General features: G+C 40.6%; 1 protein-coding gene across 3 annotated transcripts in view; it reads left to right on the forward strand.

Annotated features, from left to right (window-relative positions):
- PRORP (protein only RNase P catalytic subunit) overlaps positions 1-24565 on the forward strand; it is a 63424-nt gene extending 38859 nt beyond the window's left edge. For all 3 annotated transcript variants that reach the window (XM_063117807.1, XM_063117806.1, XM_063117808.1), the window contains 3 exons: positions 22002-22150; positions 23750-23945; positions 24325-24565. In XM_063117807.1, coding sequence (XP_062973877.1) covers positions 22002-22150; positions 23750-23945; positions 24325-24453 — 474 coding nt within the window. In that variant the 3' untranslated portion in view covers positions 24454-24565. The remainder of the gene's footprint in view (positions 1-22001; positions 22151-23749; positions 23946-24324) is intronic.
- The last annotated feature ends 1065 nt before the right edge of the window (positions 24566-25630 follow it).

Consider the following 25630-nt stretch of genomic DNA (forward strand, 5'->3'; position numbering starts at 1 on the left):
AGGCTGCAATCCTATACCCACTTACCTGGGAGTAAGCTCCACTGAACTTAATGGGATTTGGATCTGAGTTGATATTTATAGAATTGTGCTATTACTGCACTAAAATCCTGCTTTCTCCCAAGTCCTACACATGGATAATTTGCAAAACAACAACAGCAATAGAATAGGACCAGAGGATCAGATGTACTGTTTGGATTTCCTTCTTTCCATCCCCTACACTTCCCATGCAGGAATAAAAAATGTGCTGGCATGCGTATAGATCTGAGAATTCACGGGGCTTAGCTGGTGCACCGTAAGAGACTTTATATACAAGGAGTTGGCTGAAATGGCTTAGTCCAAATTCAACCTCATCTGCTTAGATCATGAACTTTTCCTTCTTATAACACAAACACCCTTTTGTGACATCTCTGAATACTGAGATACTAGGACATAGACAGTGGTAGTTGTGGTATTGAAAATTATTAATTGCTTTTTATCTATAAAATGTTTTTAAAGTGACATAATAAAACTGAAAAACTTCAGGCATGTTAGTCATCTTGGGTACAACAGGCAGAAAGGTGGGATATAAACTAAATACATTTTCAGTTATTTAAAACAAATTCAAACAAAGGGATTTACAGCAGCAAGCTAATAAAAATAAAATCACCCAGTTGATGGGGAATTATTGTCAAAAAAATTTTTTACCTGGCAGTGATAGGAAACCAAAGAAGTGTTCTGGCAGATCTCCTAGAGCAAAGGAGTAGCGGTAGGGTGACCATATGAAAAAGGAGGACAGGGCCCCTGTATCTTTAACAGTTGCATAGAAAGGGGGATTTTAGCTGTTGTCATTTGTATGCATGCAGCACCTGATGAGATTCCCTCTTCATCACAACAGTTAAGGCTGCAGGAGCCGTGCCCTCTTTTGTATCTGGTCATTCTAGTATAGTATATAAAGTCCCTTACAGTGCACTTACCTAGGAATAAACCCCATTGAATTTTAAGGGATTTACTTCTGAGTTAACCTGTATAGGATGTACTGAGTATGGGATTTACATCTGAGTAGACCTTATAAGATGTGCTGATTAATCTTTTTAAAGACTTGTACACCCTCAGTAAACATCACATATTTTATTATGTGATCAGGGAATTCAGAAGTGTTAATAGCAGCAGTGTAGTAACTTTATAATTAGCTATGGTGTATTTTTGTCAACTAAAGCTGGAATATAACCCATCACAAGTTAAGCCATCTTTAGCTTCAAACTAAACACTATAGGGTTTCCCCTCTTTGGTAGACATGGAACATATACTTTGAAGAAGTGGGCTTTTGATAAGTCATTTATCTAATAGGAAATTCCCTGCCAGCAGAGCTCACACAGGAGTAAAAATTGTCCAGTCCAAGCCTAAGTACTCCAGAGAAAAGGCAATTGAAATGATGTGTTAGTTTTTAAAAAAATGAGTCTAGGGACAACTGCAGGTCTGTGTTTATTCCACAGTTTGAGAATAGGGTAAAGCTACAGAATTTAGTACTGAAGTAAAACAACAACAACAACAACCAGCATCCTAAGGCTGTAATCCTGGGAGATACTTGGGAGTATCTGCCACGACACAGGCTCTGAACAACAGACCTGCCCACGGCTACTCCCTGCTCAAGCCAGCACCACCGCTTGATACGCCTGAGGCAAGGGATAAAAACCACCTTCCTCCAAACTATGTGGAGAAAGGGGTTAAATGGAGAAGGATTTCAATATATAAAATAAAATACTGTGAGTTATATCTGCTTAGGTGAATTATTGTCAGAGTGGGTGCTAAATGTGTAAACTTCAGATGATAAATGCCAAACAGACACGTGGGATTTTTGTGGTAGTTAAAAATAAAATAATTAAAATTTATTTTTAAAAGTTCACAAGCTTTGTTTCAAATAAAACATTTAAAACCCTTTTTGAAACCTTTCATCCAGTCCTTTCACTCATTCACATACACACTTTCCTTTCTCTCACACAATCACTCTTGAGCTTTCTTTATTGTCTGTATTGATTAATATACATCAACTACGTGCACACTACACTCCAAAGACACCACTCTCTACCCTGAACTTCAAATTTCCCAGAACTTAAGTACCCTAAACACAGAGAGCACTAAAGACTCTAAGAGTACCTAAAAAGTCTCCCTCAATCCCCTCAGTCATTCGCTTATGTATCACTCCTCCTCCTCCCAAGACATTCTAACTCCGCCCACTCAGGCCAACATTCTAAACTCACCACAGACTTACAAACTGCAGACATACATTTGGGAACTGACTTGTGGGGTGTAACGCCACAGTATCTCCCACTGAAATAATTGGGACTTGCCTCTAAGTTAAAAATGTCGGGTCATCAAGTATTAAAATCTTAGATTATTAAAGGCCTGGGGAAATTTAAAGGTCTTCACCTGACTCCCCCCCAAAACATAGGTTGGCACCAGGGGAGTACCACTCTGCCCTTCAAGGCTCACCACATCCATCAGTGGTGACCTTGGCCCAGGAGATTATTAATATCTCTTTACAAGAGGGAGTAGCCTTAAAGGAGGCCATGATGAGACCATTCATCAAGAAACCACCAGTCACAAATATCCACTTCTTAGGGGAGATACTTGAGCATGGAGTTGCTGGGCAACTTGGTGGCCTCCAAATGTTTTGGCTGACAATTTCCATAATCCTTGACGGTCATGCTGGCTGTGCTTGATAGGACTTGGAGACTAAAACATCTGGACGGGGGCAGGTTGCCTACCCCTGTATCTTGATTTGTTTCAATCTGATTTCACAGGCCTAGATTCAGCATCGAAAATACTTTGTTCACTGGAGAGGAACAGATGGACCCTAACCCTGCTCATTCTTTTGATCCCTTTGGTGAAGGATTGCGTGGTGCCAACAACAATGTCTCATTTTCTTTGCCTGGGTTTACAGTGGGGAATGTGAACTGACTGATTTTTCTGTGTTGTTGTTCTGTTTTGTGTTTGTTTAATTGTGGTTTTATACCGATGTTATGCATTCCCTACTCCCCTGAGCCGAAATTAGTTTGAGGGGTAGTGCTTAACCATTCATGACACTGTTTTGTTGTTGGCTGCCCATATTGTTTTACTGAAGGGTGCCCTACAAATCTTTTAGGTATAATTTTATTTATTTGTGTGAGAAAAAACTCTATGCAAGTGTTCAGCCTAATGAGGGCTTAATTATATGAGGAATGGCAGAAGGAGGGGGTGGACAAAGCCAAGCCGGCCGAGACCCCATCGCTCCTCCAATGGAGGCCTCAGCCAACTTGGCTTTGCTACATCCACGGCTTTCCTGACATGCAAAGCCTGTGTGCAGTTAAAGAGTAACACAGGGGAATCCCTACTGTTATCTCTGATGTGGGGTCAGTGAGGGTTTCTCTTCCCGCCTTCTACCCATTCCCCAGTAAGGGGCAGGACTTATGGAGGAGGTGGGGCTTGCACTGTCAGGTGGGGGGCATTCCCTGGTGTAGAGAATGTAGGGGCCCACCCCAATATTCCCATCCTCTCCAAGGTTCGCAGTCAGACTTCTAAGTGTATTCAACCAAGCACATCTGGAATCCTACTTTGCACATTCCCTATCCTCACAGGGAAGTCAGAACTGGAGGGGGCAGAGCAGGCATGAGTCCCTATGAACTGCCCACGCTACCCTTCCCCAACCTGGCTGGCTGATGGATGCGGGGAGTTGGAAGTCCAACACATCTGTCGGGAACCAGTCTGGGGAAAGCTGTCCTACATACTTAAGCCCTCACATGGTTAGGCTGAATACCTATTAAATTTTTCAGCTTCTGCCTTCGTCAGCAACCCGATGTCCAACAATTACTATTAGTATACAGATTATTTTAATACCCCAAGAATGGTTTCTTATTTGAACAAAATGTAACTTTTCTTTTTATTTGCTTTAAAATAACAATTAAAAGTTGCTCCTCTGAAGTTGTTGTTAATATATAAAGCATTAATTGGATGTGAAGCAAAAATTGAATTGGAACTGGAAGTTTAATGTATACAAAAGCCTTTAAGAAAGTACATTCCAGGCTTTGGATAAAAACTCAAGGTAGTATTGTGGAGTACTAGTAATACAGTATTGTTTCATATATACTGTGCACTTCAATAAAGGAATTCCTGACATCATAATGAAATAAATTTACAGCTGAGCTGATTCACGTTCTTTCCTGATTTGCGAAATTAGCACCCATCCATCCAGAGCAATCCTAGACTGGCAAGTCAAGTTTTTCATGACTCTATAGCTTGAAAAATTGATTAAGAAAAGCTGATGCAACATTCTGAAATATTTCCTAGGAGTTGCTAAATAATGAACAGAAAGCAAATAAACCTGATTATGCATACCAAAGAAGAGGCAGATACCTAACAAACTGACAAGAAAGAAGTACTGTTGGTTGGTGGTTCATCTATTCCAGGAAGATGTTTACCATGTTCTAGATGGGATTGCTCTTCCCCTTTGGATCAGATTTGGTAATGCTCATAACCCAGTTTTACTGTGTTTGCTCCAAGACGCAGATAGCTTGGTCCAGTTCCCCATGCTCTGTTAACCTCAAGGCTAGATTACTGCAGTGCATTGTCCACGGGGCTGCCTTTGAAGATGGTTCAGAAAGTGCAGTTAGTTCAGAATACAGCAATCAGGCTGCTAACAGGGCCTGGAGCAGTGAGATCAGATCTCACCTGCTCTGAAAAAGCTGCCCTGGCTTCCAGTCCATTTTTGAGCTCGGTTCAAAGCACTGGTACTCCCTGTCTAAGTCTTTCATGCCCTAGGACCCAGGTTCCTATTGGACTATCTTGTCCCCTAGACATGGAGGTTAGTATCTGAAGCGCTCTTTCTTCTTTCCTTACGGTTATGGTGTGTGTGTGTGTGTGTGTGTGTGTGAGAGAGAGAGAGAGAGATTTTTTTGGCATTACCACCCTACCTTTAGAATACCCTTGTTAGGGATGTTTACCTAGCACACATGTACCAGGCAAAGGGCTTTTAGATCTTTGAATTTCTAGATCTGTTGAGATGTTTTCATCTGTTTTAAGCCTCTATTACCTTTTAGTTCTCCCTTAATTCAGTTAATTAGATTGTTTGACTTGGTTCTATTGCTGCTGTTTCGGCATTTTACGTTTTCTGTATTAATCAATTGTGTTGATTAATGTGTAGGTCATACATCTAATTAACAAAATAAAGTTCCCATCACTCTTTAGGCCAATTGGGCTGTCTTCCTCTGACTTGGGAGTAAGTTCCATTGAGCTCATGTAAATGACTGAGCTGTTAGTTCCATTCTAGTGCATCTTTAAAATTGGATGACAAGGAGTGTATATGCAGCATTCTAGGTTTATATACACACATCTTTAATCTTTCCTTAGTGTCACTGATGAATCTATCCTTTTAGCTATCCACAATGTAGGGATAATACCACTTGCCAAAGTCCTTTTCAGTAGGAAGTGATATTATAATTTGTTTACCAAGTGCTCTGAAGGTGAAAAGTGCTCCCTAAATGTTCCCAATTAATCTAATTGCTAGTTGTTCCTGGGAAAGATTTTGCCTTGTGATTTCATTGCACTTGTACCATGTGTTGTCCTAGGGTGTGGCTGGAAGATGTGTTAGATGGCACGTTCTCCACTGCTCCAGTTCCAATAATAGCTTTGTTTATATACTTGTGTTTCATCTCTTTGCTTTAAAGAGAACAGCCTTAAGCTGTCCCTCACTTGAGGTTTATCCAAATAAATAAAAAAGAATGCCACATGCATGTGTTAAAATTAAGACTTGTTTCATAGCTTTGTTTGACTTTCTTTAGAATATTTCCTCACATTCTTTGTAACGTTATGCCATACACACAATTATTAGAGAGGATTTTTTCCCCATTAAAAATATCTCAGACCTTACTTCTGTGATGCTCAAGGGTGCATCTTGGCTCAGGAATCTAGTCCTTATTTCTTACTAAATATGGGTAGACCGCGACAACTCCTTCACATCTGAGCCCCCGATCAAGAGAAGACAGTGCATAGTTAAACTATGGAATTCACTACCACAAGATGTAGTGATGGCCACCAATTTAGATGGCTTTAAAAGTGGGTTGGATAAATTCCTGGAGAAGAAGGCTATCAATGGCTATTAGTCCTGCTTGTGGGTTCCTGGTCGACAGCTGTTTTGCCACTGTGTGAACAGAGTGTTGGACTAGATGGATCCTTGGTCTGATCCAGCATGGCTCTTCTTATGTTCTTATGACTTGGGAGGGGTATGATACTGTGAGGATCATTCTGCAGGCAAGGACGCAAGTCTTCCTGGTCCTTGTTGGATTAGACTTCGTGATTCTGCCTGCCCTCTTCTGCTTCATATCTGTAGTGTAAAGCAGAACTGCCAACCAACCACACAAGAGGAAATCCTGAATCAGTTGGAGCAGAGGACCAAACTACCCATTAACTAGGACAGAATTCCAGGGGCTATAGGATTATTCATAACCTACACGCACCTAATCGAACCGCTTTTTTCTTTTTGGAGAAAAAAGAGGCAAAAATGTCTCCTGTTCTGCTGGCAAGAACCTGGTATTAGATTGTACACAGCAGAGAATGTTAAAGGAGGTTCAAGACAGCATAAAAGAAATAACACTGATCCCTCTGTTCTTGCCATAATTAGATAAACTGGTAGGCAAAAGGAGTCTGGTGCTTATAGGCCTATGTGAGGCAAGGCCACTTCGAATTTGAGAGAAGTGACAGTCTTCCAGGGAAAAGGGGCTCAGTCAGTTCTTTGGTGTTGGTGCTAGGGTGATCTTTGTGGAAACAGGACAAAGCAAGAAGCCCTCCTGACACCTTTGATAGGAGCAATCGACAGATCAAAAGAACTAAAGAGGAGGTGGGGACCTTTCTTACTGCTGGGTAGGAGGCTTCAGCCCTTATGTCAGACAAGGCAGTTTCTCTATTGCTGTCTTAGCTATGCATATCTCACACCTTCTGCCTATGTGGGAGCAGACCAAGTCATTATGGGACCTGCAAGGCAACTGAATCTTAAGGCAGCTAAATTCAAAATTGCCTTATTAAAGAATTGATTCTTGTACCTAAAACTTGCAGGGGGAGTGCAGGCGTTTCTTCACAACTTCATGCTCAAAATTTGGCTGATGGACAGTGCCAAAGCACCCGGTAAATTTAATACACTGCTTTGTGTTACTGTTTAAGGCAGCCTTCCCCAGTCTGGCACCTTCCAAAGGCATTGGATTACAACTCCCATCACCCCCATCAGAATGGCCATTGGCCATACTGACTGGGATGATGGAGATTGGAGTTGAACTCACCTAGAATGCACAAAGTTGTGGGAAGCCTTTTTAGGAGATTGCATCATTTCCATCATCAATTTCATTTATTTACTTAATAGATTTATATACCGCTGTCCATATTTAATAATATCTTTAAGTGGTTTACAAGAAAATATAAAATAAAATACATTTATGATATGTGTTAAAATACTTAGGAATTGCTAAAACATATATATGTTGTAGAGAGCTTCAGCTATGGGGTGGTATATATTTTATTTATTTATTTATGTAAAATATTTATATCCTGCCCTATATCACTAAGATCTCAGGGCAGCGTACAGATAAAACATACAGTATAAAACAATAAATATGCACATTTAAAAACAAGTTAAACCATGATCCAAGTTAAAACAGTACATAATTTAAAAGCAATAAAAGCAGTTAAAACTGTTAAAACAATGTGCAAGTGAGTTTAACCATCAAAGGCTTTGTTAAAAAGCCATGTTTTTACTTGGCGTCGAAATGCAATCAATGGTTTTGCCAATCGGGCCTCCAAGGGGAGGGCATTCCACAGTCGGGGTGCCACCACAGAGAAAGCCCTCTCCCTTGTCCCATCATAATGTATATGTTGCATTGGTGGGATGCAGAGAAGGGCTCCTCCAACAGATCTAAGGTCTCGGGCAGGCATATATAAGGAGAGGTGCTCTCTCAAGTATCGAAGTCCCAAGCTGTTTAGGGCTTTAAACATCATTACCAGCACCTTGAATTCCGACCGGAAGCGTATAGGCAGCCAGTGCAGTTCCTTTAAAACAGGTGTTATGTGGGCTCTGTAAGATGTACCTGCCAGCAATCTAGCTGCTGCATTTTGCACTAGCTGCAATTTCCACGTCGTCTTCAAGGGCAGCCCCATGTAGAGTGCATTGCAGTAGGCTAATCGGGAAGTTACCAGTGCATGCAGTACTGTGGCTAGGTTGTCCCTGTCCAGGAAAGGCCTCCAGTGACAATGATGGATCAAGGAGTATATTATACATGTAATAAACAATAATATAAAACATTAAAACCAATTACAACACATAATTTCAAACAAACAGACTGGGCCTCTCACTCAGAGAAGGCCTAGGTAAAGAAATGGGTTTTTAGTTGATGCCTAAAGCATGCTACAGTTGGCCTAGCAGGGGAAGACCAGCGCTGCAAACCCAAACTTTACCAGAGAGTGGTCTGATTATGACAATGGGGCAACTTCAACCCACTCCTCCCAATATCTGGACCATCAACCCACATACAAAGGCGTATGCCCTGCCCTATGTGTTGGGCCAATGACAAATTGAGACATCTCCATGGCTTGTCATGGAGGCCATGAGGGAGATGGTGTTTCCTGACAGTTTAATAGGAATATTCATCTAGATTGAAAATTACTGTATAATATGTGTATATGGATTCAGCAAATGTCATTAAAGGCTGGGACTAAAAAGTCAGGGAATCCCTGATAAAGGTCTGTGTTACTGGAACTCCCCTAATTTCATGTTTACTAATCTACAAAAAGGTATGAGTATTTTTGGAGCATTTTAACCCACACAATGGAAAATGAATCTATTAATGTCAGACACAGATTTATAATCTAGAATTTTAAGCTTTAGTCTTACAAAGACAGTTTTTAACTGAGCCTGAACTGGGGTAAGGGAAGTGGAGGGGAACCATATGTCAGACCAAATTGTTATCTCACCCCCATCCCCAAACTGAAATGTAACTGAAATGAAACCTTTATTTTGTCATTCTTGACCTCAAAAATATTGAAGGCTGTTTACGAAAACGTAAATTTCCTTACAGATAGAGAGTTATCTTTGGTCAGGTTTTTAGTCTCAGACTGATTGTGTGCGCGCGCACACGCAACCTCCCCCACCCACCCCTAAAAGCGGTTTTAAGCCTTTTTGCCATTATTGGTATACATGTGTGAAAGATAGAAATTCAATTTTAAAGCTGCTGATCACACATCATGTGGAAAGATGGATATATAGCTGTGTTTAAACTTCCCTGTGATTTTTATCATTTGAGAACCAATGTTGTGTCTGAAGCATATTTTTAGTCCGCCGCCCACCATTTTTTCCATAGAATTGTACACGGTTGAGGATGGCACTTTCACATTTTAACCTCACTTCCATATATGGAAGTGATTTTGGGGTAATTATTACTAGACATCACACTTTAAAAGTTAGAAAATTATATAAGTACTGTTTAAGTGAGGTGTTATTGGAAAGAAATGCTGCATATTCAACTAAGGAAAAGGGAAAACACAGAAAATGCCACACTCCCCTGGTGCTAGCTTTGCCTTCTGATAAGATACATACACGTATACACACAGCCTCCACTAAAGCACGCAAACCTTTGGACTGTGGCACCACCACAAAATGGCCATGGGAGGGATGGCAAAGAACAAGCAACCTGCCCAAAAGACCGAGTATAAAAGACTGAGTATAAGGCAGTCTGAGCCCAGCACACTAAACAATTCCTTTGAACCCAGTTTTCAGCACTAACAGAAATCTATTTCACAGCAGTCCCAGCTGCTGGTGGTAAGAAAATGAGCTTTTTCTTTTTTAAAGTGGGATGGGTAGGTTACCTTGGCAGGTACCAAGAAAGGGGTCTGGGGGCACATTGGAGCCCACGGGCAACGCATTGTCTATGCCTGCCCTAAAGGAAATCAGTTACGTGTTATAAAGGGAAAGAGGCATCTAATTTTCTTCCATGAGCATACAATTGGAAACTTAGGCCTTAGTTGACTGTGACCTTCTCCCTTCTTGACCTCAATCCCCAAGCACTCTTGAGATTTTAAATTAAGGAATTTATTTGTTTAAAAGGTCATATTTAGATCTGGAGACCATTTGTTAAATTTGTATTAGGGAAACGGAGTAAACTGTCGCAGGATACATTACAATTTTGGAAAGGAGGATAAGGGTCCCGGGGGGTGTGTGCATAAGATATTATTATATTATTTAATAAGTTTTTTTAAAAAAAATCATTATTGTGGTATATTGAGTTGATGTAGTGTGATTATTGTATGTGTTATAAAAGTAAAATAAAATTTATTTTTTCAAAAAGGTCATGTTTGCGCCCAGCATTGAAATATATCTATCTGTATCTAGATTGCTTGAATGATTGATTGATCAATCGATAGAAATATTAAAGAAAATGTGAGCACAGTAGAGGTCAAGTTGTCAAGAATGCTTGTTGTTTACATAAGGAGAAACTGATGGGAATGTTTTCCTTGAATAGAAGAAGTTCCTTTTGTGCTTTTAAGGGCAGAGAGGTAGGTGGGAAATGGAGAAAGGTGGGGATGTATGCTTATATTACAGGATTACATCTACATCTCGCTGCAGGGTATTATGGCCCACTACCTCAGAGTAAGGAAGTGAAGGAGTGGTTCTTTCATACTCGTTGGAGTGTGTGTGTGTGTGTGTGTGTGTGTGTGTGTGTGTGTGTGTGTGTGTTGACATTTAAAAATGGAAAAGCATCACTTTTGAGCAGGGGTAATAAACATTAATTGAAGCAAGAAAAGATCCACAAGGGTTAACATGCTTTAAAGTGCTGCAGTAGCTTCAATGTTTAGACACAATGCTAACCATCCCAGGGGCAAAGCACCCCTAGCTTATTTAGCTGTTCCACTGGCTGTAGAAGCCAAGTGAGAGCAATTAAGTTGTGTTTATTATCATGGTAGCTTGCTCACAGTAACCCAGTTTAAAAAACCAAACCAAAACAAAAACTCCTGTGTTACCACTGCACAGGTGTGCAGAACCTCAGGCTCAGGGGCCATATCCAGGCCTCTGGTGGTCCCAATCCAGCCCCCAATAGTTCCCCAGAAAGCCATGCACCCTTTGCCCCAACCACCAATTGTTTGGTAGTCTCCCAGATTTTGTGCACTCTTTTCACCTTTCTAAAAGGTTGAGGTGCCTCTCCTATGGCTTAGTTCCTGGCAATAAGGCTTTAAACTAAAGTATGCTTGTATTTAGAGGGATTTGCTCCTGCCCTTTTTGCCTTCAGCCCCACCACCCATCAGTGGAACACGGCCCCCAAGAGCTTCCCCAAAATGGAATTCAGACCTGGGCTGAAAGCGGCTCTGCAACCCTGCCATTGCATGTGAACTGGGACGTTGTTTTCATCCTTTAGTTTTTATGGATCAATATTTTACTGTTTTATTGTTGACATGTTTAATTTTTCTTTGCACACTGCCTTGGAACCCTCTTTTGTGAGTGCGAGAAGTTATATACATTTTTTTAAACAAATAAATTATGGCTCTTCTGTAATCGGATATCCTGTCATATCTCATTTGATCCTAGGAGAGCATCTAGAAGCTCTATTTTTTAACAATTATTGTAGTAGGAAGTACTTCTTCAGATATGAATACTCTCCCCATAGTTTGTCTTGGTCTTGGCTGCTACTGGAAGCATCACACAAATGCTGCTTATGAGCATTTCTGCATTAAGGGAAATCACACTGCTCACCTGGGGCCTACCTGTCTTTGGTGCAATTTTTATGGGCTGCATTACATGGGCAGAGAGGGACGCCTGTGTGCTTTGAATTGAATACTTTCCCTCGCTTTGCTTCTGTTGATAAAGCACCATCTAGTGGCAAAAGATCTCGCTTTTTCCCAACTATTACCAGTTTAAAAGTTTTTTTTCATACCAGGATTTCTAAGGGATATCGCAGGAGATGTCCTGGTTGTTCATGACATCGTCTAATGGGCTTGAAAACATCCGTGATTGACCAATCACAAATGTTCAATAAATCACTCATTTAGAGGAGCCCCATGCCAGCCAGCTGCCACAATTGCATGTACAGAATAATAGTAAGTTCTCAAGAAGTGGCTAGAAATTGAGAACTTTTAGACACAGAACATCTCTCATTTATAAGTTTGTAAAGCATTTGCACACTAAACATATTGGATGAAATAATAATAATCCTTAATTGCCAGGGCTAGCAGCTTATTTAAATTACAGCCTGAAGGCACGGATGTTTTGTCTTTCCAGCATGAGCTGCTTGCTATTGTTGCGTTTGTAAATACTGAAAAGACTTGTGTGATCTCACTGGGCACGTTCGGACGACACAGAAGTCAACCATGTGTGAATAGTCAACACAAATGACTATTTAGGGGGTACTTCCCACATGACATGATCATAATCAACCGTGAGTTGACTGTTGTAGCTGACCCCTGCCCATCCCCACCACTTTCCCACCATGTTTTGAAACTACTTTTGAAACTGAGGATGAGTTTCAAAGACAGTTTGATAAGGTGTGTGTGTGTGTGAAAGAATGAGTGTGATTGTGTGTCTGCTACTCAAAGTTATCATTCTCCAGGGTGGAAACCCATTGATGTGCTAAAATAGATCTTTGGATCTAGACCACAATGTTATATTGCATAGGTAGTCGACCTTGTGCCCTTCAGACGTATGTGTTTTGAGGATCGGATAATGGGGAGGATGGGGAATTCTGGAATATTGTACTCTGAAATGCACTTTCATCAAAGTAGGGGCAAGATTCTTTGCTGTCAGGTGCAGTGTGTCCCAGATATAAATCAAATAACCTTCTTAGCCAGCTTGTAAAATAAATGCAACCTATATAAAAGAAAATAATGTTTCTGCTTTCTCCACCTACTCCCAGACATGAGAGCAAGATCATCTGTGTGTCTGCATTTGTATAGGTCCCGTTGCAGCAACTGTGTGGTTGGGTACATCCTCTTTTGCTCCCATTTCTGTCTGTCTCCCCCTCCCCCACCCTGTACTTTATTTAAAACAAATGGAAAATAGGACTCTTCAGAGGAGGTTGAAATGATCTCATGATGATCTCGCTATGTTGGTTTACATGGACAGTACCAACAGGGAGTTGCATGTGGAAGGTCCCAGGTTTGATTCCTGGCTTCTCCAAGTAGGGTGAGGAAAAGAACCCTGCCTGAGACCCTGGAGTGTTGCACAAAAACAGAACTGGGAACCTTGCCAGCACTTCTCTGTAATTTTCCCCATGTGTGCAAATAGGGCTTCCTATTTGCATACATGGGGAAATGACACTCTTTGGTTTTTCTGCTGCAGCACTTTAAAATCCCCAATGCAAGTCATTGGAGATCACTTCCATTGGGGATGTAAAGGAGCCCCATTTGGAAAATCAGGGGTAGGGTGGGACAAAAACCAACCCTTGCCAAGGACTGTGTTGTCCCCACAGTCCTTTACTCCCAAAGGCCCATGGCTAGTTTAAGCATTATAAATATGCTAGCCCCGTGGGTTATACAAGGATTGTTTAATCCTCTGTAAACCACCCAGAGAGTCCTGGCTATGGGAGCGGATTTCACCCCGCTACACACTGCACCTGACAGCAAAGAATCTTGCCCCTACTTTAATGAAAGTGCATTTCAGATTTTAGGATACAATATACCATGCATGGTATATAAATGCCACAATACATAACTTTCAGGAACAGGGAATATATAGTTCAGAAATCCAACCCCTTGCCACTTTAGGGTGGATTCCTGCGTTGAGCAGGGGGTTGGACTTGTAGGCCCCTTCCAACTCTGCTATTCTATGATTGGGCAGTGGGCAGTGGGGGTTATTTATTATTTATTATTTATTTATTAAACTTATATACCGCTCCCATGCAAGGAGAAGGCAAGTACACTGAGGTCCTACCACTACTGGAAGTCTAACTCAGCCGTCACTATGGTTTCTGCAATTTCTTTCACTAGGCACGGCTCAGATATTTCAAACATGTCTTTGCAGCCATAGGAACTAAGAACTTGCAATGTTGAAACATAGAGAGAACTGAATTCTGTCTCCAGTATACCACTGTGCCAATTTTTTTGCAGTCTTGGAATTGGAATTGCAGACCTGGTTATTGGGTCCAAGGAAGCCATACAAGCATAAACCATGGCAGAGATGCATTGTTAGTTGGATGGTACTAGGTAGCCTCTGGTCTGGCTCTGTATCAGGCAGCATCTTATAACTAACTGAGGCATGAAGGAATGGAAGTGACTGGCCCTTGGTTGGGTGGCAGAATCTGCCTCCTCTCCAAATTCCCCTCTGTTGCAAGTCAGAGCTGTGTATAACACACAGTGAGCCATTTTGCACAGCACAACAGCCCATTGTGGGTTAATTTACCCCCAAAGGCCCATGGCTAGTTTAAGCATTATAAATATGCTAGCCCCATGGGTTATACAAGGATTGTTTAATCCTCAAATAATCCCCACTGCCCAAGTTTAGATGACATGACAAACCATGGCAACCCCTGCTTGGGGCTTTGCATATTCATAATGGTGGATGGCATGCACAGTGGTATCCTAAGGGTTAATTAACCCACAGTGGGTTATGTCCTCTGAACCAGATTATTCTGTCCTGGGTTTCCTAATCTAGGCTGCTGCCTTAGGTATGGGTGGAGGACACTATCCACTTGCCAGTGTTGAAGTAAGATTCAGCTGCCATTCCAGCTGGCTTCTGTGTGTGGAAAGGGAAGGGGGCACCATCTTGCCCTTCGCCTCAGGCAGCAAAATGCCTTAAGCCTGTCCTGATTTTAGGAGAAGATTTGCAAGGAGAAACAAAGCAGTGTTCTTATAAATGGCTGCCTTGAGTGCCAATTTCTGGTAGAAATTAGGTACGGCATAAGTCAAATAAATAAATGTAGCCACAGCCCTAAGAACTGGTACCTGATCCTTGTGTATTTTAAACTGTTATCCAGTTTAAAGTTGTCTCCAGCATGAATCCCGTTCATCCTTGGCCATAGTTGGAAGTTTTATTTTATACTAGGAGAGCCTCTGAAAAGAGAGAGAAAGCGGGAGCATTTCCCCATGAACTCACTGGCTCTAGAGCAGCAGAGGCTTCGAGAGGTGATGAAGAGTCCCTTCCTTTCCGCATAATAACCCAGTGCTCCCCCTTCGATATCCTTATGGCTTCTGTTTCTGTACTTCATATATGTATGAGAACCAATCCAGTGGTTTTGATCATATTGGCATCCTTGTGCATTTGGACCCAGAATTGAGTGCTGCTTGATCATTTTTGGAAAAACCTATATTGAGTCAGTAGTGTTGCAGCACCCACACCCACACTGTTTTCTTATCAAAAGATTGCTGCAAATTAAATTTCTACAGAACATGACACTTTATGGATTGTGACGTCTATTTAATTCTAAGGCATAGCAATTTGCCCTTTTGCAAGAGTAATTTGCAAAGATTATGCAGTTGAGGAAAACTCCCCCCTCCCCACTAATATGGGTTATGGTAATAAAACTTTGGGGTACAGTAAATAATGTGCTGCTAGGCTGGTTTTACAACTTCAGTACTTGTTTCAAGTTGCCTATTGTGAGAGAAGAAAAATGAGACTTGTGGCATCTTAAACATTAAGGCTTAAAGACTATCATCTTTAAGGAGACACAGACCTCTTTGTTTTTTCTGCCATAGCCTAACATGGATTCTGTGGGAGAGGCACCTTTTCTGAGTGTGTGTAATCTTTTGTGGCATCATGAGCTCATTCAAATTGCTCATAGTTTAAATCCCCACAAAAAGCAAATGGAAAAATAATGTTTTCCAGAACTCATCCCTCATATTTTCCTTTTGAAGCTCTTGCAAAACTTTTGCAAAATATAGTTACAAATATTGTTATAAAGTAAGTAAATATAGCTCTTCATTTATATGGAACATTTGTAAGTATGGAGTGATGTGTTTTATACATGCACAAGTACAGACATACACATTTGGGACAGTCCCTCCCCCGCAATACTGCCTTTATTTGGCGGAAAACTGCAGATGTGTTTGAGTCCTTCCCATACCAGGAAAGGTGACTTCCTTTTATGTGACAAAGCTGCAGCAGGTAAGTAGCTATTCGGCTGAGTCATAATTCGTTGTACTTTCTTACAAAAGCATTCAGGGAATTCCCATCTGTGAAATGCTTCTGTATTCTGAGGAGGAAGACTGTTGTACGAAAAGCCTGACCTTTTAAAGGTATGACACACAATGTATACTATGTGAACCTCCATGACTGGGAAATGGGACTTTTGGATGCTGTTCTTTGCTTTTATAGTGACTAGGTACAATTTTGATTCCATTGATTGCTAAATTCCCATTGCTTCCCAGGGATGTCTGACTGCACCGTCACTGCTTTTGGTGACATAGTCATGTGGTTTTCCCATGTCTACACATTTGGGGGTAGAAGTTTCATCTGCAGACCTGAGTTCTAAGCTTTCTGTTTCCCCAATCAATCCTAGGGCATGAGTATGTACTCTCACCTATGCTACTCCCTTAAGTCACTGTTCTCATTTGTTTGTGGGAGTGTCTGTTCCGGAAATTCAAATTCTCAATTTTGTGGTGGGGTTGTCTCCTGCCCTTTCTGTTAATTTAGATTCACGGCTGACCAAGGCTTTTCATAGAATCATAGAATAGTAGAGTTGGAAGGGGCCTGTAAGGCCATCGAGTCCAACCCCCTGCTCAATGCAGGAATCCACCTTAAAGCATACCTGACAGATCGTTGTCCAACTGCCTCTTGAATGCCTCTGGTGTGGGAGAGCCCACAACCTCCCTAGGTAATTGGTTCCATTGTTGTACTGTTCTAACAGTCAGGAAGTTTTTCCTCATGTCCAGCCAGAATCAGGCTTCCTGTAACTTGAGCCCATTATTCTGTGTCCTGCACTCTGGGATGATCGAGAAGAGACCCTGGCCCTCCTCTGTGTGACAACCTTTCAAGTATTTGAAGAGTGCTATCATGTCACCCCTCAATCTTCTCTTCTTGAGGCTAAACATGCCCAGTTCTTTCAGTCTCTCTTCATAGGGCTTTGTTTCCAGACTCCTGATGCTTGTGAATGTCACAGTAGCTGTTTTAGAATTCTTGCCTTTACTGCTGATGGGCTTGACAGACTTGCTAATGCCCATGGAACAGCACATAGAAGTTGTTTTCAGTAGCTCCATGTAACAGCTATCACCTTCCTGTCACCAGGAAATTTCCTCCATACCACTGGAAGGGGCTATGACTCAGTAGTGGAACACATGCTTTGCATGCAGAAGGTCCCAGGTTCAATTTGTGGCTCCTTCAGGTAGGGCTGGAAGAATTATTTCCTGAAACCCTACCAGTCAACGGGCTGGTTTGCATGACCACTGCAGCCCACCATGGCATAAATAAGCCACAGTGGATTGCGATATGTGTCAACAACCATTATGAATATTCAAATCGTGGTAGTCAGTTGCCGCAACTTATTGTGATGTGCCAACCCAGCAAGGGTGGATTGTTGCCATTGTTAACCCATAGGATGTTTTGGGGCTATGGGTGGTTAATCACAGCAACAACCCACCCTGCACTGGGATCACACATCATGATAAGCTTCAGCACTTGCCATAACTTGAATAATTACAATGGCCACTAGCATGTGTGGGCTCCTCAGAGGCTCCAGAAATCATGTGAACCAGCCCAGTGTTAGCAACGATACTGGGCTAGATGGAACGATGGTCTGACTCAAAATAAGGCAGTTTCCTATGTTCTTATGTTTCACTGCAACTGTCCTCCGGAAAAACTGCCCAATCCATGTGTTGAGATGCTATGCCCCAACTGAATTAGATGCTGAAAAGTGAATGCACAGATGACCACCCGGAGAACTACTGTTATAGGCAATAGCCTGCATAAATCCTGGATCTTATTGATATAAGAGATGAAATGCGAATAAGAGTAATATTCAGAATAAACTGAAAAGCACAAGCATTGATATGTACCTGAGAGTCGCTGACCAGACAGCCCATAGAGATCACAAGTGCACAGTGTTGTAGTGCCATAGTAAGAATAAGGTCCTGAAATTCAACTACAAATTTGTTTTGTGGCATACCTGTAATATGTTTTAGTTGTTTCCTTATGAACAAATTATACTGTTGAACAGTGTTTTCACCATTGTAAAGTGATGTTCTTTAAATTCTTCTACCAGTGCATGTTTCTGCCATTTCATTAAGTTTTCCTTGGCCTCAGACCTTTGAAGATTGGACTATAAGTGGATGGAAGCTTTCAGACATACTCAGATCAATATAAATAAATATTGCACAGGGAAATACTTCGTGGGTTTTTAGGGTTTTCTTACAGATGTCAAAGTAGATTTCACAAAGATTTTAGCAGACTCCCACTTGCACCAAGCAGGGAGTTGAACTCAATGGCCTAAATTACTCCTTCTGGTTCTATGGTTTTATGATTGAGTCACAGTCATTTTCAGAAATCTGTGGTATATTTAGTATCTAAAAGGTATCATTTTTGCCTTGCAAACTAATAAACATTGATTGAAGTGAAGGAAGATATATTTGCAGTTGTAAAGAAAAAAAACTTTGCCTTCATTCTAACAAGTTGAACTATATTCCATTTCCTTTATGACTAAAAGAAAGTGGTTTGTCTCATGTGCTCCTTTTCTAAGAAGCAGTTATGTGTGGGAGTAGAACCAGACAGGAAACCCCCTTGTAGCTATGTATAGACCACCACAGTAATACCCAAAGCTTAAATTAGATGCAGTAAACCTTTTGCAAGAGCAACAGGTAGAAGGGGTATTTAAAAGTTACTAAAACATAAAGCTTTTCTTATTTTTTCAATGCAAGTAGCTTTTGTACCAGGATGCAGGATTGTTTGCAGGTACTACTTTTTTTTATCAATCAATCTTTATTTTCAGTCAACAGATCATTATTATAACATGTAAGTACAGATGCATTAATAAAAATACATGTTGGTAAAAAGGAAGGATACAAAATCTGTAAAAATGCTAATCAATAAATTTAAAGAAATGATCAAACATCCATGAGCGGTCTAATGAGAATAGCCAGATTCAGAATTTCTTGAATCTACTCTCTAATAGCTTGGAGGGGAGAACATTGAGCCTTGTTAAGGAGAATGCCTTCCTATATTTTGGGATAGTTAGCCATCCCAAGTACGGCATTCCATCTTTGTAGGAGTGGCCTGGTAGACCCAATGACAGGGGAACATGGTCCCCATGCAACTACTTGGAGCTCCTGCTAGTCTGTTTAAACAGTCGATTTGGCACTGTCTAAGTCCACAGATAGCAAGTAGGCGGGAGAAAGACCTAGTGTGGTGACTTTGCACCACAGCTTTTATCCAAGGAGATCCAAAGGAATCTGACAGTACCTTGGAGGCCAAAGAGTTGGGAGTAAACACAAGGCAGCAATGGAGCCAAAAGTGTATAGAATATACGTATCCACGCTAAGCATTTTAACGAGTTCAGCCCACTCTCCAGGTTAAGGGCAGCTCCAGAAACACACCTGGGAACACCAAATATTAACCTGAGGAAAAGGTATTTAATTCCTTCAAGAGAACTGTTAGAGTGAGGAAACCAGATCGGAGCCCCAAACAGAACCTGAGACACAGTTTTGGCTTTAAAAACCTGGCTGGCTGCTGGTAAAAATTTCCCACCCTTCATGAAAAAGAGCCAGGTTAGCAAATACATATTTTGTTCAGCCTTGGAACATTTTTCATGTAATAGAGCTTCATGGAACCATATGCCCAGGTATTTATATGAATCAACTTGGTCAATTCTGTTTTTCCCTATAGACCAAGGGGATCTAACCTTCCTCCTAGAAAAGACCAAGGGCTCATCTATACCAAGCAGGATATTCCACTATGAAAGCGGTATGAAAGCAGCATATAAAAGGCAGGAGCCACACTACTGCTTTATAGTGCACACTACTGCTTTGAAGTGCACTGACAACTGTTGGGATCCATTGACACAGACCATATACTGCTTTCATACCACTTTCATAGTGTTATATCCTGCTTGGTGTAGATGTGTCGATGGGCCCCAACAGTTGTCAATGCACTTCAGTACCACTATAAAGCAGTCGTGTGGCTCCTGCCTTTTATATACTGCTTTCATACCGCTTTCATAATGGAATATCCTGCTTGGTGTAGATGAGCCCCAATACTTTAGTTTTTAAGTAGTTAATTGTTAAAAGATTATTTTTACAGTATTCAGCAAAGCCGCTTAATAATCACTTGAGGCCCGAACGAGTCTGAGAAATCAGAATGGCATCAGCATAGAGGAGAAAAGAGATTTTGTTGGACCGATCTTAGTTGTGCGAGATGGTAGCGATGCCAGCTTAGAGGGGAGGTTGGCCAAGTATAGATTAAATAAGGTGGGGGCAAGAATACAGCCTTGTCTAACACCTTGTGAGGACTGAAACAAAAACATACGTCTTTTTTCAATAGAATACTGTTCTAGTTTGCTCCAGAAATGATCACGAGATATTGAGTCAAATGCAGATTTTAAATCGATAAAGCTTGTGAATAGTTTGCCTCCTTTTGGTGCAGAGTATTTGTATGCCAAATGGACCAGTACCAGTCAGTGATTGCGAGTGGAGCGACCGGCTTTAAAGCTGATCTGCTCTTCTCACACAATGTCATTATCACTAATCCACGCTTTTAGTTTGAGGCTTAGAAAACTAGCATAAACTTTCTGGACTATAGATAAGAAACTGATAGGCCGGTAGTTATGTAGTTCATCTTTGGGGCCTTTTTTGTGAATTGGAATGACAAAGGCGTTCAGCCAGGCTGCGGGAATTAAACCAGATTTGTTTATTAGGGGGGAAAGAGAAGCCAGCAATGGGGTTCACCAGTTGATATTACATTTCAGCATCTCTGATGGATACTGATAGTATATTACTATCTGTGTAATTCCTTGGGTTTCCTTCCTCTTTCCCCCCATTTTTACTGGATTTATTTTCAGGTACTTGTACTCCATGCTGCTGCTGTTCTTTTTAACTGCTACACAAGCTTTTGACTAATCCCTTCAAGACTTAGGCAGGGCCGTACTAAGTTTTTCTGAATAGGAGTCTTGCTTTGTGTCAGGCAAGGTCAACCATACCATCTTAGAGAGCCAGTGTGGTTGTAGTAGTTGGACTAGGACTCTGGAGATCCAGGTTCTAGTTCCCACTCAGCCCTGAAGCTCAAGCCAGTCATTGACTCTCAGCCTAACCTACCTTACAGGGCTGTTGCGAAGATAATATGGAGAAAAGGAAAATCCCATATACCGTCTTGGAAGAAGGGTGGGATATAAATGTAACAAGTAAATAAATATTGACAGCCTAGACAGCTGACGGAAGCAACACAATTCAAGGAATTCTGGTTATGCACGAGTGTGGCCTTTTATGCTTCTGGGATAGCCGGTTCCCCAGATAAAAGCAGGGTCCAGAATGCTTTGTGCTGACTAAGAAGGTTTTAAGGCTCACTCTCAGTTCATGGAGGGACAATTTCATTTTGCCTATTGCAGAGAGAGAGTCTGAGCTGACTCAGGCTTTGTGCCGTACTTGCTGCAATTCATCTTCTTATCCTCAACTTCCTCTTGTGCTTCATCCTGCAGCCAACTCCTAATCAGGCTTACAACTTTAGTGCAATCTATTTCCCTCCTTTCTTCCCCAGAGGTTGAAAATAAATCATGGTAGGAATGTATTGGAAAAGAAAAAGAGAAACTAAAAATAAAGGAGCAGTAGTTTCAGATGAAGGAAGGAAAATGTGTAGATTCCTACATGGATTTTATAAATTTTCAGCTAATCAATTCTGCTGATTTGTTAAATGAACTTTGACTTCAGCAGTAGCCTGCACTAATTCCATGGTTCAGATTTGTCCAGCGGGATCTCAGGATGTTCTCTAGTATTAGCCTAGAGTGACAAAGATACAAGAAATGAGCCACGTGTTAGAAACTTGCTTCTGCGTTCAGTGTCCTAAGTTATGGTTCACTGAAAGTGTGCTTCTACCCTTTTCCTTCCCATAGCTACTTGAAGTTGTCACCCACCTAGCACAGCAGAACCTGCGGATACTTGTGCTGGGGCGCAAACACATGCTGAATGGATCTTATCAGTGGAGCAGAAATAATATGGCTGCTATGCAGAAGAAAGCAGACTTCTTCTTTACTGAAAACATGTATGTTCTTTTTTTTAATAGCCATTTTCAGAGATATTTACACTAGATGCTGGTTGCAGCTTAAGACACTTTGATAAATGGATATCAGATTTGATCTGTCAATGCAACTTTAAGTATACAAAACTGCATTCTTTATCTACTGCAGGGCACTCATTTTGAAACTCAGGCTGAATTCGATTTTGGAGAAGTTCTTAGGGCCACATTCCAGTGTTGGGCCGGGCAAAAGAAGTGAGACCCAAAACACTGAAAATACCATATCTTAGCTTAAAGTTCCTACTGCCAGTAACAAAGCCTTAGGAGAGAGATATTTTCAGCTTTTAGAAAGTGGGATTGTGGGGGTTGTGCAAAAGCCAGGACACCATAAAACAATCAGTGGTTGGATGAAAGGTGGTGGAGACAGGGGAAAGGGAAGGGGTGTGGTCACCTAGGGAATCCTGGAGGGCCTAATTTGGCCTACAAGCTTGAGGTTCCCCACCCTTGATCTCCTGTTATCTCTTCCTTAAGTGTGAAATTTTCTGTTACACTTTTTGGTCATTTCCCCAAGGTAATGTAAAATGAATACAGCTCTTTCCTTGTTGTTGTTCAGCATTATGGCCTTGTTTTGTATAGATTTAACCAATGATCAGCTGCTTTGTATTCAAAACCATATTTGAAAACAATAAGTATACCAACCTAGCCAGGTGTTTGTCAGAACGAGGCGGAAACCATTAAAGTATGTCTTTCTCATCCAGAAGATCAAGCAAATTGGCATCAACAACACTGTCCAGAACTGCTAGATGAGCTGCCTGTGATATAGAAATGATGTTGACTAGAGCTTTGCAAGCATCCAACTGACGGATTGAACACTTCTCGTTATCCATTTAATCTCTGCCTCATACTTTCTCCTCCTTACATCCATATAGTTAATAATGACTGATGAATGAAGAAAATATGGTATCTTGTTTGAGGACTTTTATTTATTATTAAGTGCTGACAGAACCACATTAGGAAAAAAATCACATTTCTTATCAGATGGAAGTTCCTGTCAGAACAACAAGAAGGAGATAAAAGAAAAGCTGGAATACCATAGAATGCTTAAAGAACATTTGTCATACCTTTGCCTATTTCAGTTATTTTTCTGCTAAAATCTATAAATTAAGGTATGCCATTTTAATGCAATTGAATTGCTCCTACTGTAACTTTTTGAAAATAAATCCACAATGAACTGAGAGGGCAATTCTGTTGAACACATGAATTTTAAAAACTATTCCATAGAGACTAAAAATAATTCTTAAGTACCTTAAATTTTGATTTTGGCACTTAAAAGTTTGACATATATTATTTCAGATATTTTGCTGAGCTAGGCCTAAGTATTTGATGCTAGTACCTAGATCCTAGATAGTTGAAGTATTGTTTCTGCTTGGAATCAACCAAGTTCTCTTCTAAAACAAAAACCTTTTGTAAAATTGTGTTTTCTAAAATTTGGATGTTATCATGATAGATAGGAAAAGAACAATTATTTAATAGCCTCATAGTTAGTTGGGGTGAACAAATATTTAAATTAGTGCCTGAGTCAGTTCTATAATCCTGATATTCCTCTTTGCCTTTTTCTGATTTAAGATCTGAAGATGATCCGTTCCTGCTCTATGCCACTCTTCACTCGGGTAGTCACTGTAGGTTTATCACCAGAGATCTATTACGTGATCATAAGGCTTGTCTCTCTGACAGTCTCATTCGACGCCTGTTTTTTAAATGGCAGCGTGGACATCAGATTGTGCTATCTAGCTACACACCAGGAAAGAGGATAAAGTTTGAGGTACTGCTGGTTGTATTCATACTAACTCTGTTTAGTATTTATTTAGTTTAATATTTATTTATTTCTAGCAGCGGTAAATCTGGTTCAATATAATCTTCACAGAGTAACACAGAATTAGATAAATTAAATTAAAATGGTAATCACAAAGGACTGAGTTGGTAATTTGGAGTAAGTTTAATATTTACTGATAGTCTTCCTCTTAAGTAATTGCTTTGGGATTTTATTCCTTTAGTAACTACTTTGCTTATTAGTGCTATCCTTGTTTCCTAGCTGAAAAGAGGGGGAATATATGTTAGGAAATAAGCAATATTTACATTTTTGTATGTAGTGAAACTGTGTAAAAATACTTCTCCTTTTTCCCCCCTTTCCCCCTTAACAGCCTGTATTGCTGTACGATACGATCATGCAGACTACTGGTAACACATGGCATATTCCCTATGATGACAACTTCTTGGAAAGATCTTCTTATGAAGTACCAACAAAATGGCTCTGTCTTCAACAGAAATAAAGGATACATTTTTCCAAACTAAAAATGTATACATCGTTCTGTTATCTCATATAAACCAAACATAATGTTTTTTCGAATTGATTTTCCAATAAAAAAGATCAGAACTAGATTGAATCCTTGAAATATATCAACCCATATTTACTTTTCTCCATAATGTCCTGGAAATTATGGAGACTATTGGTTGGATTTCTGAATTTCAACAGCTGATTTGAAAGTAAATAATGGTTTCACTGTTGATTTTTGAGTTGTGTGTTCAGATTTCCCTGCCTTTCACCAATAACTATTTCTCATATATCATGTTCCTGTGACCCTCTTTACCAGAAACTTCCGAACAGGTGCTTTTATATAGGGATATTCCTCAGTTTATGATAAAGAAAGAAATATGCTCACTTTATTGTCTGTGCTGTCCATATGCTCTTACATTCTCAATTTGGCATCTCTGTGCTTTGCTAATGACGCCATTACTAGTGGTGCAGAGGGCAGAAAAATGACCTATAATTGTTTTATATGCCATTCTCAGCAACCCACTACACTATCATCGCACCAAGAAATGAGACACCAAGAAACTGTACAAATATGGAGAGAAAGGCTGACAGTTCTTAGTGCCCCTGATTTCAGCCCATGGGGGGAAATGATCAGATTGTAACATGGTTGAAAAGGAAATGATCCGCTACACCATTGACTCTTCAATGGACAGAAAAACTTACTACCCTTTCTATATTTGAATGTGCAGCTTACTACAGATAGCAGTCACCAAGGTATGCTTGAATATCAATAAGAGTTTATTTACATATTTGAATATGTATCAACTTATTTACAACTCCCCAACCCCTCTCACTGTTTTATTTATATTGCATAAAAGAGAAGATCTAAAATGCTAATATAAAAAGAAAAGGGAATAATCCTGACCACACATCCCAGACACTGGAGACACCAGGCTCATGAGGCAGGTTATCCCATCTCCCAATTATGGCCACTAGGATGGACATACACATAATCCCATCTCTCCTTATCATAGTAACAGATACTTTGCTTGTTCTTTATGATGTGCAGTCTTTAGAAATTGGTACACTTTGTTTCACAAATATTTCTAGTTTTTCCTGTCCCTTCAAGTGTTTTTTCCAGCTGGTTATCATATACCACAACATACAGTAACAAATACTAAGCAAGCTAGATA

Source organism: Elgaria multicarinata, chromosome 2 (genome assembly GCF_023053635.1).
Source record: "Elgaria multicarinata webbii isolate HBS135686 ecotype San Diego chromosome 2, rElgMul1.1.pri, whole genome shotgun sequence".
In the NCBI taxonomy this organism is placed as follows: domain Eukaryota; kingdom Metazoa; phylum Chordata; class Lepidosauria; order Squamata; family Anguidae; genus Elgaria; species Elgaria multicarinata.